The sequence below is a fragment of the Cebidichthys violaceus genome, unplaced genomic scaffold, assembly GCF_023349555.1.
Source record: "Cebidichthys violaceus isolate CVI_PGR_0920_01 unplaced genomic scaffold, fCebVio1.0.p SCAF_74, whole genome shotgun sequence".
Classification (NCBI taxonomy): Eukaryota; Metazoa; Chordata; class Actinopteri; order Perciformes; family Stichaeidae; genus Cebidichthys; species Cebidichthys violaceus.
The window spans coordinates 941,174-956,980 of NW_027176958.1; the positions used below are offsets into that span (position 1 = coordinate 941,174).

General features: G+C 43.6%; 1 protein-coding gene across 1 annotated transcript in view; it reads left to right on the top strand.

The window, feature by feature from the left end:
- pald1a (phosphatase domain containing paladin 1a) overlaps positions 1–9,547 on the top strand; it is a 31,483-nt gene extending 21,936 nt beyond the window's left edge. The window contains exon 17 of the mRNA XM_068736955.1: positions 8,071–9,547. Coding sequence (XP_068593056.1) covers positions 8,071–8,220 — 150 coding nt within the window. The 3' untranslated portion in view covers positions 8,221–9,547. The remainder of the gene's footprint in view (positions 1–8,070) is intronic.
- The last annotated feature ends 6,260 nt before the right edge of the window (positions 9,548–15,807 follow it).

Here is a 15,807-nt window from a genome sequence, read left to right on the forward strand (position 1 = left end):
GACCAAGACTTTGAGACCAAGACCAGACCAAGACTTTGAGACCAAGACAAGACCAATACTTTGAGACCAAGACAAGACTTTGAGACCAAGACCAGACCAAGACTTTGAGACCAAGACCAGACCAAGACTTTGAGACCAAGACAAGACCAATACTTTCAGACCAAGACAAGACTTTGAGACCAAGACCAAACCAAGACTTTGAGACCAAGACAAGACCAATGCTTTGAGACCAAGACCAGACCAAGACTTTGAGACTAAGACCAGACCAAGACTTTGAGACTAAGACCAGACCAAGGCTTTGAGACCAAGACAAGACCAAGACTTTGAGACCAAGACCAGACCAAGACTTTGAGACCAAGACCAGACCAAGGCTTTGAGACCAAGACAAGACCAAGACTTTGAGACCAAGACCAGACCAAGACTTTGAGACCAAGACCAGACCAAGACTTTGAGACCAAGACAAGCCCAAGACTTTGAGACCAAGACCAGACCAAGACTTTGAGACCAAGACCAGACCAAGACTTTGAGACCAAGACAAGACCAATACTTTGAGACCAAGACAAGACTTTGAGACCAAGACCAGACCAAGACTTTGAGACCAAGACCAGACCAAGACTTTGAGACCAAGACAAGACCAATACTTTCAGACCAAGACAAGACTTTGAGACCAAGACCAAACCAAGACTTTGAGACCAAGACAAGACCAATGCTTTGAGACCAAGACCAGACCAAGACTTTGAGACCAAGACCAGACCAAGACTTTGAAACCAAGACAAGACCAATGCTTTGAGACCAAGACAAGACCAAGACTTTGAGACCAGACCAAGACTTTGAGACCAAGACCAGACCAAGACTTTGAGACCAAGACCAGACACACTTACAGTTTGTGTGCATTGTGAACTGGTTACCGGAGTTTCATTGAGATATTTCAAAGCTGGTTCTGGTTCTATTGTGGCCCGGTTCTTCACACACTGAACTTAGCAATGTCTCGGTGGCTCTGTGTGTTTGTTTGGTGCATTAATGGTTCAGCCAGCTGTGCCCCTACAGTTAAGTGGAGAATTTACGTGCATTCCAAACAAATGAGTAGTCCGTAAGTGCTGGTGCACACACACACACACACACACACACACACACACACTGCAATTAAAATGTATGTTGCAATATGTTAAACTCACGTGGTTGACAAAACGCATTCAATGTGATCAGTTTAAGCTGCAAATAACTGTGAATCCATCATAAATCCACATTGTATGGTGTAGTTACAATTATATGCATTTAGTTTTAATTAAAATGTGTTAGCTGTCTAGTTTTTATCCCGGCTTTAGCAGGCTCAGCAAAACCTCTTAAATCCAATAAAAAAAAAATAATAGGAGTCGCATATTTCCATTTTGCAGCGAATTGCTTTTCCCAATTGTGAGCAGACGGCTTTGAGAAACACGGCCGAACGCCTCAAATGTCAATGAGGACAAAGAAGGACGAGCTTTTAACTCAACGATTTTCAAAGAATAAAAAAAACCCAAAAAAAACGTGGAATTCCAAAATAGACTGGAACAATAGCTGTGAAAACAATTTGTCACAGAAATATGCGCGGTTAATCAGAGCATATTCTTCCTGTTATGAATAGCAAATATATGTGGTGCATCAGAGTGACTGTAATGGCCCAGTAATGCCGTGAGAAAATACGAGCGTGCCCACAGGGACACAGGAATGCTCTACTGTAACGCAGGCAACAGAAAAACACTCAGTGAACAGGACAGTTCACTCTTACGCTGCTAAATCCTCCCGTGTTCACTAGCTCCTTACTGACTGTACACTGATGCCCGCTGCTGTCGTAGACGTCACGATGAGAACCATAATATGGGATGTCAGGGAAGCCAGGCAGTGATTCCAATGTGCCCGTCTTCAACATGTTGCTTTTAAAAGTGGACTTCTTTAAATGTCCACTTCGCTGACCTTTTGTAGAAGTTAATGACACACCATGAAAGGGACGGGGCAATTCAGGTGGAAGTGAACGTTGAGGCCATTAGACCAGCCAACACCTGAAAGCAGCTTGATTGCAGTTTTAGTTGGGATGTGCGGAAAGTATTTCAAGCGCTGAGTTGTGCTTGTTCTGCCCTTTAAATCTTTGAGTCAACCACTTCCAACACATTTAGTTCATCGTCCTAGCTTCTCCTTTGATAGAGTTGCTCTTTCACAGTGACAGTTCTTTTTTTAAATGGCCTTGTTCTTCTTGCTGCTACCGTGTACATGTTTTACTCTCAGTTCCCTAAGAGGAAATTATACACTTTATTATTACATATTTCTAGGGTTAGATGGCCTTGATAGCCGTATATATTATAAATGCATATATATATATATATATATCCGTTTAATTGGAAGCTTAGTATAAATAATAATCTCAATTATGCGTCTGTTATGCACCTCCAAACCTCAGCGGTGCCTTGTGGCGCCTAACAGGTGTTTTATGATTCACTTTTCCAATCACAACTTCTGGCAGACTCCTCCTGAGACGCACCTGGGGCCGCGTCTCAGTTAGATCACAAAAAATGTCCTTTTTAGATTTAGACCTCCCTGGTTACCGGGAAGTGTAACCGTTGGGGAAAACGGGTAACCATGCCGGTATATCAAAGCGCATCCATCAGCTGCGCAGAGAGCACGACTCTGATGGCACTGCAATAAATCAAAATGGGCCATTTTTTTTTTTTTCCCCGGTGGAGTGAGTTCAAGGGATTTTCATGCTATTGAAGCGCTGTGTTTCCTCCTGTAGATTACCATATAAGAGCCAGTAGCTGATAGAGTCCAGGCAGAAATACAACCTCACGTTGTTGGAATTGCTTGTAACCTACTTGAACATTTTTACATGGTAAATATAGTAAAAAATGTCGAATAACACTGCACAAATTGGAACGCCCGATATGACTTTAATTAATACTGAATTTATCAAGAAAACGCGTCAACAAAGAGGAATTTTTAAGTTAACATTAACAGAGGAATTACAGATAAAGGCCTGGTTCCCTTTTGCTTCTGAGGTAAATAAAAGCTGCTATTAGAGAATATACGGTAAACGTCAGAAAATCACTTTTCCTGTGACCGGGAGTTAAAACACACGTCCCGCTTTAGTTGTACTTTTTTTGAGCGTGGCGCCGGAAACTCTGCGTCACATTATAAAGTAGCTGAAGTTTGTTTAGCAGCTAACTAGCCCGCTGACAGACTCCTGCACGGCCAGGTCCCACACTGCAGGCGAGTGTTAATGTGCTGCCGGGTGACCTGCTGGGGGTGCTCGGCCGCTGCAGACGGAAAACTCCTGTGGAGAACTCATCAAAATCACATCGCTGTCCTACTTCTGGTCTGAGCTCTTTTTGGATGGATCTTCTGTATGAATCAAAACTAATTTCCTTGATGGCTGCACTTCTATCACAGCATTATCATCATAACAGCCCCGCGTCTCCACCTGTAGGGACCGCCGACATGACGACTACATAATTATTCTCCTGTGCGTTTTTTTTCCCTGCTCTTTAGATGTATGTTCGTCATCGGCCGCCGCGGGGGTTTTGTCTGGACTGGCTAGAAAGAAAGGTCCTCGAGCTGAGTAGAAAGAAAGGTCCTCGAGCTGAGTCGAAAGAAAGGTCCTCGAGCCGAGTAGAAAGAAAGGTCCTCGAGCCGAGTCGAAAGAAAGGTCCTCGAGCCGAGTCGAAAGAAAGGTCCTCGAGCCGAGTCGAAAGAAAGGTCCTCGAGCTGAGTCGAAAGAAAGGTCCTCGAGCTGAGTCGAAAGAAAGGTCCTCGAGCCGAGTCGAAAGAAAGGTCCTCGAGTTGTCGTTGCACCGTTTGAATGACGGGAGCTCTCTGGGAAGGAAAGTCAGAACTGTCGAGCACAAAAGATGCCGCCAAACACACACCATAAAAATGAATTTAATGACTTCCTACGTGCAAAATGACCCTCAGTTACACTTTGCACAAAAACATAAATAAATAATAAAGTCAAAATTGATTTGAACCAGTCAGATTCTGTAAGGGGAGACAGTTGCTTCGGCAGCTGTCATGGAACGAACGCAGACGCTCGCACATCTAAATGTCTTGTTTTGCTGTCCGCATGGATTCTGCGGGGTGTGTTGTCTCCGTATCTTTTGTCTTCCCCGGATAATGTTGAAGTGAGAATCTCACATGCTTCCCACACTGTTCTCAAAATGATAATTACAGTTACAGCAACAAGAGAAGCTAAATCAGGTCAGCTCACACAATGTTCCTCCAAAAAATAATCATTCTTCCAAAGCATGCGACACGGCACGACGTCACCTAGATACACATTTGAACCGTCCGAACTTTCAAACGCTCCTTCCGGGGACCAGTTTAAATTAAATGAATTTCTAAAAGAAATAGTCAAACAAGTCGTGCTACATTTTGCCCACAGCACCATCGGTATTGTGAGGCGTTTGTTGGCCCAGTCGCGGCAGAATCTGGCAGCAACTCGATCAATCTGACCCAACAAACCCGAAGGCGCAATCATTAGCCTATCGCCAGTGACCGTGGCAGGATCATTAATGACAAACTGCGACGCCGGAGGCGGGCGGTCAAGGGGTCAGCGGCCGTGCGTTTGAATCCGCGGTTACACAACCTGGCCAGATCTGAGCGGTACAGTCTGTCCCGCATCCTGTCCCGGGTGTATGCATGCATGCATGTGTGTGTGTGTGTGTGTGTGTGTGTGTGTGTGCATGGACTAATTTGATCTCTACAGCGAGCTAAAAGCAGGAGCACAGTGTTTCCAGTCATTGCCGGACAAGCAGCCTGTGCCAGCTGATACGGAGCCTCTGACCTATTTGGTCTTGTTGTTTCTGTTCAGCTCGATTGCTTGAACACGGGAGCATGTTTTTTTTTTTTTTGTTGTTGTTGTGTTCGATCACTGCAGGATCAAAAAAAACGATGGAGCGGTGCATATTTGAAGTAATTGCCTGCTGCCGCATTGTGTGCGCGTTGGACAAATATTGTCCCCGGTGTCATTAGCCCGCTGCCTCGCGGCCATGTATTAACATCAGAGCAAGAAACATCAGAGGAGTTATTGGAATTGAAATCCATGTTTGCTAATCCAAAAACGTGGCCCTTTACACAATGGCAGGACTTGTGTACAGTGCATACCACGGATGCCTGCAGGAGAGGTACCCTATCAGTCACTCCAGCTGTTTTTGATGTGTGGCACAGAGGCCTCCCTGTCCCCCCGCCCCTGTGTCTCCCCCCCCCCCTCTTACACAGGCCCGGTATGTGCAGCCTTTGAGATAGCCGACTGTGGGAAAGACCAGCGCCTCCTCGTTGCGCCGCTCCTCCCCGGGCCGCTCCAGCCGCCTAATGAGTATTGGCGTTTGTGATCTCCTCGACGCAGCATGAAAGGCATTTCTCTGACAGAACTGCTTACTGTCACACAGAGTGTTTGTCGCCACATACCGACGACTTCGAGGCTCCGCCGCGATTCACCATCAGAGACCCGATCCGTTTTGATTTTGTGTGCGGATCCGTAGATCTGCCGCTTTCCCCACATCTCATGTCTTTACATGCTATTTTTTCCTTTTATGTAGCTAATATAAATACACATACGCACACATGCATGTATACATTAAAATCCCTCTGCTTTGCTAAAATGCGCAAGTGAGGATTATTGACATGACCCTGGTACTTTGTAGTGTTAATTTTAGCGACGGTTGTTATGCTAATGTGTCGAAATAAGCTGGTTAACGATCTATATCCATGCTAGCGTTGTCAATGCGAGCATATTAGCATGCTGACGCTAACTATTAGCTCGCAGGAGTCTTGTCTTAAGTCCCGGTAAAACGGAAGTTAGAGCGTCTTTAGCTTCCGTACTGTGAGTGTTCCCTGGTGAGAGAGCAGTTAGTGTACAGATACAAGAGGGATATTAATTCAAAATTGTCAAAATTGCTAACTGTCCCACACCGGGGTTGCCTCATCCGCAAAGAAAAAGCTTTGTGCGTCCGTTTGAACACAAAATCACTACTTTTCGGCGGAGCTTCTTCGCTACGACGTGCCACGGAAGCGGTGTTATTTACCGCTGTGGTTGGAACTACACCGGACACGTGGATGGGTTGCGTTGCTGGAGCGCAGTGTGAGAAATCTGGCGTCCTCTGTGAAGGAGTCACTTTCGAGAGAGATGACAAAACGTGAACGCCCTCAGCACTGACCCAACAGACCCTTCACCCTCTCAACATTCCCAACATTCGCTTCTCACTGTTGCCGATTCGTCTCTCACGTCCTATTTAGACAGCTGGGCTGTGGAGTACATGAGTCAGGTTAAGTACCCTGGTTAATACCACAAAGTCCAGAGGTCCTCTTGGGAGACCCAATCCACTGACTAATGGTTCAGCTGCACCGACTCATTTTGTTCCCACCAATGACGTCGTACAGCCGCCGGGGCTGGCAGCCTTCCAGGAACGCGCGCAAAACACGAACACGGACGTGCTGCAAGATGCACCAGTGCGTGCGTTTACTTTTAAAAAGGTGAATTAAGACGGGGACAGTAGAAGCTGCCTCATTATGTTTCCGTAGCGAGACCGCTCGCAAAACCGAGGGGAGGGTTTGAACCACCGTCGACTCTACAAAAGCAGGAGTTTTAGCATTACACGATATCTATTGTAAGATTTGATTTTTGCACGGTCAGCAAGTAGGTAATCTAGACCACACTCTGCGGTGCCTGGTGTTTATTTCTGCACAAAGCTGGCCAGCTAAGCTGTAATCATTGTTGGTGAAAGGGATATCTTGATATTATTATTCCTGTTCATTGTTCCGTTGTGGCCTCCTCAGCATTCAACCTTTTTAAAAGTGCTTCACTCTTCTTCTATTGTATGCAGTTTATAAAAAAAAAAAAGAAGGAAGTGTGCGTCCACAAATGATGCCCTTGTTTTAAACATCTCTCTTTGCACATTCCTCTCCCCTTAGAATTAGACAGACTTCTCGACTGGCTGAGGCAAAGAGGGAGAGGTTAAACTGGCCACGTTACCTCCAGTGACTCACACCCCGGACCTCTTGCAGACGTGCCAACAGCTGATGGTTCCCTTTGAGCGGATTGTGAAAATGAATACACAAATTGATGGAAATACATCAGCTTGACACACTTCCGTTAACGGGATTTGACTGAAGTAGTCTCTTTTGTGTGCCGTTTCTCGGAGCCTCTGCTGCAGAGGCACGCTGTGGCACTTCTAATGGGTTGTTCGGTTCTTTCGGTTGTTTGGTTTTTGAATTTGTTTGTATTGTTTTTGGCTTTATGGCCAGATGTTTCTGGTCTCTGGTTGACAGCCAAAGGCAGACCGTGAGTCAGCGTGACCTCCCCGCTTTACACGAACTCCCTCCATGTCCCTCTCTGTCCTCAATGACTCGGTGATGTCTCGAACCACGTCATTTCACTGCAAACCAAAAGCAACGATCGCACACAAGGATACTCTTATGGATAATATTCAGTGGCTGTTTTAATATACAGTAGTTGCCTTTCATCCACCCATTCATACATTCACTCAAACACCACCGCCGTGCAACGAACAGGGCTGACCATCCGGAACAGTTTGGGTTCAAGTACGCGTTGACACGTGGGCAGGAAGCCACTTATCGATTATGGTGTTGCGCGATCATGTTTTGAAAACACTCCTCCAAATCAGGTTCAAACGTTCTTGTTATTTTTCACTTATTAAACCATAATGAAACACATTTATTCGAGCCTCCTGGTGTGTGGTGATGATGTACTTTTTCCTTTTCTCCCTGCGATAACCCCGATGACATCGCTATGACATCATAGCGATGTCATCGGGGTTATTGTTTTTCAGACTTTCTAAAACGTCAAACTCTTTGTGACAAGTAAACTGAACTTGATTTGTAAAATGAGTGGGTTCTTCAGTAAAACACGCTCGTCGTGGAGTAGTTTAGATTAAGGTGTAGGTGATAGGATCTGAATTCTTCTTCTACCACTTCCTGTCGTTTCAACCTAACAGCTGATACTCAAAGCATTTTATGCATGTATGCACGTCTGGCCGTGTTGCCTGTTCATCAACTGTTTTTTTGTGTGTTTTTTTTCTGCGGTAGGTGGCCGCCAGAGCCGGAGTTTATGACATCCTCAACCAGCTGGGCTTCTCCGAGTTCGAAAACCCGAGGGACACGCGGCTGGCCCGGCTGCGCTGCCGCTGGCAACAGCAAAACATTCAGTCACTTCCTTTCCGCGGGGAGTTCATCTGAGAGAGGACCACTGTGAACTCACCAAAAAAAAAAAAAAAAAAAAAAGTACTGTGCTTTTCAGAATAAAAGAGATTTACATTAACAACATTATGCCTTCTATATATTTACCCCTGTATTATGCATATCTTCATCTATTGTTTAACATTTTGTAGGTCTTTTAATGCTGTTAGCAGAATGTTGCTCCTATATTAGAAGTTGATATTTGTGCCTTTGCCTTTCTTTTTTTTTTTTTTTTATGAACGGTAGACCATAGAATTTCAATGTACTAATATTTATGTTACTTCTTTCTTTATGAGTTGAAGATCGAGACCGCCTTTTAAAACTTCTGTTGGAACAAGTTGAGTTAAATGCTGTTATTTGAGGAGAGGAGCAAATTCCACTGTGTTGTCATACAACCATTTTGGCTGTTGAGTGACCTGATGTTTTTCTTGAGCCCTGTCCTTTTCTTCTCAGCACAGCTGTCATCGGCGGCTGTGCATTTGTTCCACTTGATGTTTTCCATTTTTTTTTTTCCCCCTCCCCCTGTGTGTACATATAAAAGCTGTTGTTATTTAAATGCATCTTTGGGTTTTCTACAGCCGATTTAGAGGGCGTGTCGTTGAGAGGCATTTATCACAAGATGCTGTGAGTTCAGAATTTCTTTAGCAACAGTATAACGCCAATAGTGTGTCCATCTTTTTACATGTACATCTACATGTGTCATGATGAAGGTACTAACAGTACAGCATGTCAGGATTTTTTAGTCGGATTTTACTTTAAAGCTGTAAATGTGTCTTTGTGTTTTTAAACATTGGAGCAATGTTGCTTTAAAACTGCAAACTTACCCTTTTTTTAATGATCCCATGAAATGCTAACATCACTTCCTTCCATTTTTTTTTTTCTTGCATTATTCTTCCATAATCAAAACCTGGTGCCTACGTTACCCACAATGCAACTCTGAATTGGTAGTACTGCAGGTGATGTCGCTGGATGAATGAACCCTTTAAACAAATGCAGCTCACACTGGTGGCATCGGTGTAATGAGGCCAAAGCTGCACGACTCACTTATTGCACAGCACAAAAAAAGTTAGAATTGATCTGTCAGACATTCAGGGCAACAATCGCACCATTGATTCTGCTTCACCACATGCCAATTCTTGTTCGGCATGCCCGTAAACTGTACAGTATTTCTTGAAAGGTCCAAACACTTTCTTTTTCTTTTTTGTTACTCTTTAATGTGTTTTTAGTTGTAAAGTAACTCGTAGTTCAAAGCGTGCTTTAAAAACCTTGAATCCTGCCTTAAAACCAGAGAGATAAGCCGGAAAAGAAATTAAAGATCCTTCCTCCAGATGTGTGTCATTCGTATTTTTTTTAAATTATTTTCTGTCAAAGCATCAAAACATTTGCATTGCATATATATAATTGATTCAGTCTAATTTGAAACTGATTGATAATGACATGTTTGAGAGAATATGACAAACCCATCTTCATGGGACTAACGCAAGACGGTACATGTGCTTCTACAAATACATAATTGGAATAGAGTCAACAGCCTGGGTCTGCATTTGGTATCAGTTTATTGTTTGGCTTTGCTAAGGAGAAGAAGGGATTTTCAGACCATGGATAGTTTGCACACAACTGCATATTCGCCGTTTTCATTGAAGTTTCCGATTTCGAGACGGAGCCAAATAGTTGTCTCTCCTCTCCTTGGCCTTCCCGTCTTTTTTCCCTTCCTTATCTCGGCATCATCTTTTTGCTCTAGATACGCGCCGCTAAGAAGGCGCTTCGTGTATCCGGACGGCCTCTTTTGTCTTATGTCAGTGCCAACCGCGGAGAGCAGAGGAGCAGGTCTATGAGCATCGAGCGGCACGCGCGTTTTACGCAAAAAAAAACCCAACAGATGATTCATTGTTGGGCTGAAATCTTAACATATTCAGTATACAGTAATAAAGAGCTTAGGCAGACCGAAAGACTAATCTGAGTTGCCTTTTGATGTGGACAGGTAAGGTCTTAATTAAAAAAAAAAAACCATATAGTCACCCTCACAAGAATGGACGGCTGTGTGGGGATTAAAAGCCACCGACCGGCACATCAGTGAAGCTCACTTGGCTTTGCTGGCCCGCTTTGAAAGACCGATACCCCAGATCACTTCCCGTCTTGTAAGTGCATAGCGGGCTTATCTTTGGGAGTACGGAAGTTGTTAGGATTTTTATCACACCACAGCCTGTCCTGGATTATTGTAAATGGAAACCCAACGGTTTTTGGATTGAAGCACTTCTTTTATAGTTTGTTACACTTGTTTCCTTTCCACATCAGCTCAATTTATGGGCTCCTTTATCCCTCGTTGTTAGAGGTCTGGCAGTGTGCGGGGAGATGTATTCGATAAATGCACAGCAACGAGAACACACTTTTATACATACGCCGTCTGTTTCTCTCTCTCTCTAGCAACGCAGACAAATTGGTTAAAACAACACTCGGATATGGAGAGGGGCTATTCAGTTGCAGCATGTGGCCAACTTGACTCCGGGGTCACGATAAGCCCAGGACATGAGGACCATGCTTGGATGATATAGCGGCCCCCTCGCCTTTGAAATCCTTTCCAGACTCATTGAGATACTCCCCAATGTGAAACCCAAGCTAGCGGTTCTGAAGGATCCCGAGATTACGGGCGGACAAAGAGCGGCATTGAGAGGTGAGCAGAGAGAGGGGATGTAATGAACTTCATGTGAAAAGCTTCCCTCTGCAGATGAGAGGGCTGCACGGTGCCGGTGCGAGGGGGTGCATGTTTGCGTCGCCGTCCTCTTTGTAACACTGCCTTTATCCACTCGAGCAATCAAACACCTCGGAGACTCGAGTGTTTCTCTCCAGGATTTGATCAATAACGGCAAGATGGCAAAAAAAATCTTTGAAGGGATGTTCTTCAATCTGCTTTTGGCAAATACACCTTTAAGGCCTTCATGTGCCGCGAGCAATAATGCCCCAATCCCTGATAAGCAAGGTATTACACACCCCACCGAGCAAGGTAATGAAAAGTCTCCGCTGGCAGGATATAACAAAACTGATTGAATGGATAGAGAGCTCTTAAATGCTATTTTTCTCCCCGTCCTCCATTCAAAATATATACCAGTTCTTCTATTTATAGGCTCTGGTTTAAAGTGTATTCTAGTTGTGTGAGCTGGATTTAAGCTACATAATAAGATAAAGTCCTGATGTCAGATTAGTTAAATCCTGGAAAACGCAGTGACGGGCAGCTGTGCATGATTACATAACTTGAATATCTAACTGGCACGGAAAGGACTTGGGAGATAAGACTTTGACGGTGGCTTAGATCAAACCAAAGTCAGACTTGGTCAGTACAAAAACTGTCTAACCATCTTAAAGAAGACTAATTTGCAGTTCGAGTCTAATTTGCAGACACTCAGCTCTGCAGAAAATGTTTGCCTTCTGGAATAATTCAACATTTTCGAGGACATTTTGCAAGGTAACAATACAAAACACCTGCAGCGACATGTAATCTCAGATCAGACGTGTATTGGAGCCGAGATGTAGCAGGGCTTAGTGGTCATGGTAACTCAACTGGTCCTCACAACTGGATATTACTCCGGCCTCTACAGACCTCTTTCCCTTCTTATTGCTCGCTCCGCAACATAACATTGTTAGCACTCCACAAGATACGAGTCGGGGTCATGTGGTCACACTTGTCAGCAGGTGTCACTGATTGTTACCATGGAACCAATGCTCCTGGTTCTGAATTAGCTTGAGGGTCAGGGGGTTGACCTTTCAGGCTTAAAATAAGTCTGTGTTTATTTTTGTGAGACAGTCTAACGTGCATTCGACTAATCTAAGGCCTTCGGTCTCAACTACGAGAACAACATCGTTAACGACTGGGCGCAAATGCCACGTTTTAATGGTCAGGATTCACACCGACGTGAACATTTCACGAAGACTTAACTTGCTCTGATATAATTGAGACTTGAGTTATATATATATCTAAGCTAATCATGCGTCACAATCTTGCGTTAGTAAAACAGTCAAGTCATTTTGTATGAAGCCCCAAATCACAAATTTGTGTATTTGTACCTTGTTGAAAATGATCTTAAAAGTGTTTTAAGAGAAGGAAATCTTTTTACTAACACGTACCAAGGTATCCAGGATATAAGACGAGGTAAAATGTATTGTTTTATACAATACATGCCGCATCAAATAACTAGCTAGCGACGGTTACGAGCGATATCTGCTGAAAGATTGTACGATGTGATTGAAAGTCTCTACAACAGCTACTAAATGAACAGTGATTTGCTTTTTTGATTTTATACAAACACGCAAGGTGGTCATAACTTTAAGAAATGTTTTTTGCACAACTACATGATGTATGTAAACAACTGTTGAGCATCTAACTTGAGCAGACATTAGCGATTAGCGTTAGCTAGCAATTAGCACGACGCAAACGTCGTAACGTTTGTTTGTTTCATGTTGCGGAAAAACATCAAAGCTTTAAGGTAAGTTCATAAGGTACGTAACAAAGTTTAGAAGTGTTTTTATGTGGACTCAAGGAGAAATCAACACAAGTGAAAAGCAGTTAGCGCTAGCATTAGCTTGTTTCGGTACTTCCTGATGCGGACCAGAGCAAAGCTACGGTACGTTGCCGCAACACGTGTATTCATTTTTTTAACAGTGACTTGTTACAGTTTTGGAAAGCACAGAACAATGATGATGTAAAGGTAGTTGTGTCAGATAAGAAAAATGCTTCTACGTGTCGTTCTTGAGGACAAATACTGTATTTTGTTGTTTCATTTGGGGGACTTGTTGGACAAGGCTTAGCCTACATCTAACTCTTGAGAAAGTGAATGTGTATTTTCCCAAAATGTCAAACTATCCCTTTAACTTTCCACCAAATTGTATTCAAAACTGTTGACTAGTTTTTGAGATATATACACAAACATAGTGACGAAAGAAAGACTCCATCCACACGGGGCAGAGAACAATAACAACAAGTTCTTCGAGTTGCTTGGTTTGTAACTTGGCAAACGCAGACGCCCCCGTCGTCCCTCAAGCTGCCGGGCAGACTAGCAGCTGCTTTGCATCTCCTTGCATCTCAAGAGATGAAAAGTCACATATTTTCTCAGCACGCTGGCATGGCTAGACCACATTACAGCACACACTGAGGCATCCACAGCTCCACACGCCGTACTGTAACTTCTCCCCACGAATGGAAACACAGTGGAAGAAGCTTGATTCTTTGCAAGCTCCGCCCGCCAAAAAACTGGACAAACTATGGTTCGACGAGATTACAATGTTAGTTTGATTTAAGTACATTTATAGGTCATCCATGCAGAACACATTGACATGTTGCTCTTACACTTCTGTTGCGAGGGACAGAGTGTTCTAATGAGAGCGCTGTAGTAGAAAATTGGTTTGGTGTGTGGACTTAACCACAGACTGCGCCGTCTAATTGAATACTATGCTATATTGTGGAATGCCATCCTGGCTTTTAGACTCGAACGAAACAAAAAACAACAAAAAAAAACAAAACACTCCAACAGTATGGATGGAAAAACAGCATAAAACTTCTTACAAGGCAGTTAATGGTTTCCATCTCTTTAATGCTGTGGTTAGTTTCCATCGCTTATTAATGCACAATTTTTGGATCACCGTCCAATCCTCTCATTGCCGCCCTGAGGGGGATGACTGCATAAAACACCCACACCTGCTCTACATTGACTATCCTGAGAGCATGGATGTAATTAGCCACAGAGCGAGCGTATAGGCACTGCATGGGGGAGGTCGGGCAGACCCAACAGAGACCAGACTCATTCGAGGAACTGTTGAGGGAAAAGAATGTCCAGTATAGACACCTTTTTCCCTAAAAAAAAAAAAAAAAAAAGTACCTAAAAGTCAAAACTAATTTCAACCCAACCCCCTCCTCTTCCTCTGAAAAGGATTCCAGAGTTGTTGGTTCAGTCTCTGCGTGGTCATGTCTGACAAAAGTCTGGACTCCAGTATGGTGAGCCAGGACCATAAACAAAAAAAAAACTGAAAAAGAAGAAGTCCTGGTTTGCTTGAGCAGTCATCCAAAGTTTTAACAGGCCGTCATTCCACTCATGAAATCTACTGTGGAGGTTTTCACACCTTCCAAGCCTCTCTATTGATGGTGTTGGATTTGTTCCCTTTTCGGCAAATAGAACATTTGCTCACAGTGACATCTGCAGGATTAGCCCAGATTATGAAAATTTGAGGTACAAACTGCATGAGGTCATTTAATCGGAGCATGCAATGCTTTGTTGATACTAGAATTTGATTCAATAGACATGGAAAATGAGTAGTGTCTGATTTTATAATGATACGGCACTACTTTGAAATGCACTTTATTTGACTCTAAGCATGGGTGCACAGGTTTTTAAAGTCTTTCTTAATTAAAACAGTATTGAAACAATGTGTGGGCACTGTAAGTGTTCCTCCAGAGATAGAAAACACCAGTTCAGAGTAAGAAGTGGTGAAGTTAGATTTATTTCTAGTGTGTTTCCGCACAGTTTCCTCGCTGAGCTGCATGTAGATCGCACAATAAGTGACACAAAGAGGGAAGTTTGTACTAGAAAATACGGTTGGTTGAGACGGTTTATATGGCAAATATGAGTAAGATAAATCGGAGAAAAATGTCAATTTATCCTTAAATCTCTCACTGTCATCCTGGGTGGTAGAAGCGTCTCTGCTTTTGGATTTATCTTCTTTTTCTTTTCTATATTTTTAACATGTTTTTTTATGTAATCTTAATATTGGTAAGTTTTTGTAATTTATATTAATTTGAGGTTTTTTTGATTGTTGTTGTCGTGGGTGCATTTTCTGTGAACTACAGTCCTGTCTGTAAACCAATTCAACATCATAATTAAGTTGATTTCTCTCCAAACAAGTCTTTTCTTCAAGCACGCGCACTGGAACGCGTTGACCTCTTCCGTCCCTGATTTACTGCCATGTTGTCACCGACTGCGTTTGTGGCCTCGTGTAAACATATATGAGTTATCACCATGTGCATCTGGCTGATATGTGTGAAGACGGAATATTAGCCGTGGAGGTGGACGTGATGATTTTACGTCTCCAGTTTCTTTTTGTTAGTTGAAATTAAAAAAAAAAAAAGTAAGTTCGCTTGGCTGAATGTGTGGTTGTCTAGCGGAGAGAGGCGCTCCCACTGTTGGCTGGTAGTGGCTTCAAGTTGAGCAGTCGAGAGTCCCGCAGCCCGAACCATTGGTGCGTAATGGTGCACGACTGGACTGCAGATGTTTCACCACCGGGACACTCTGTCTCTGCACACTTTATCTGAACTCTTCCGACTTTTTTCCCCCCCTTTCAACGTAGGCGTGCGTTAACTTGCTCTCCTGCCCTTTTAAAAAATCTGTAATCTGAGGAAAGAAAGGGACGAAGAAAAAATTTGGACTACCTCTTCAAACCGTCCCGGTTTTTTACCGGAGAGTTGTCGTCATCAGCACCCCAGATATCCTCCCCCCCCCCCCCTTTAGCTCCCTAAATGGATGGGGCAGACTTGGTGGGCTATGCAGTTCAGCACAGACCAAAAGATTGGAAACAACTTGTGAATATCCGTCAGTTTGGTGTCTA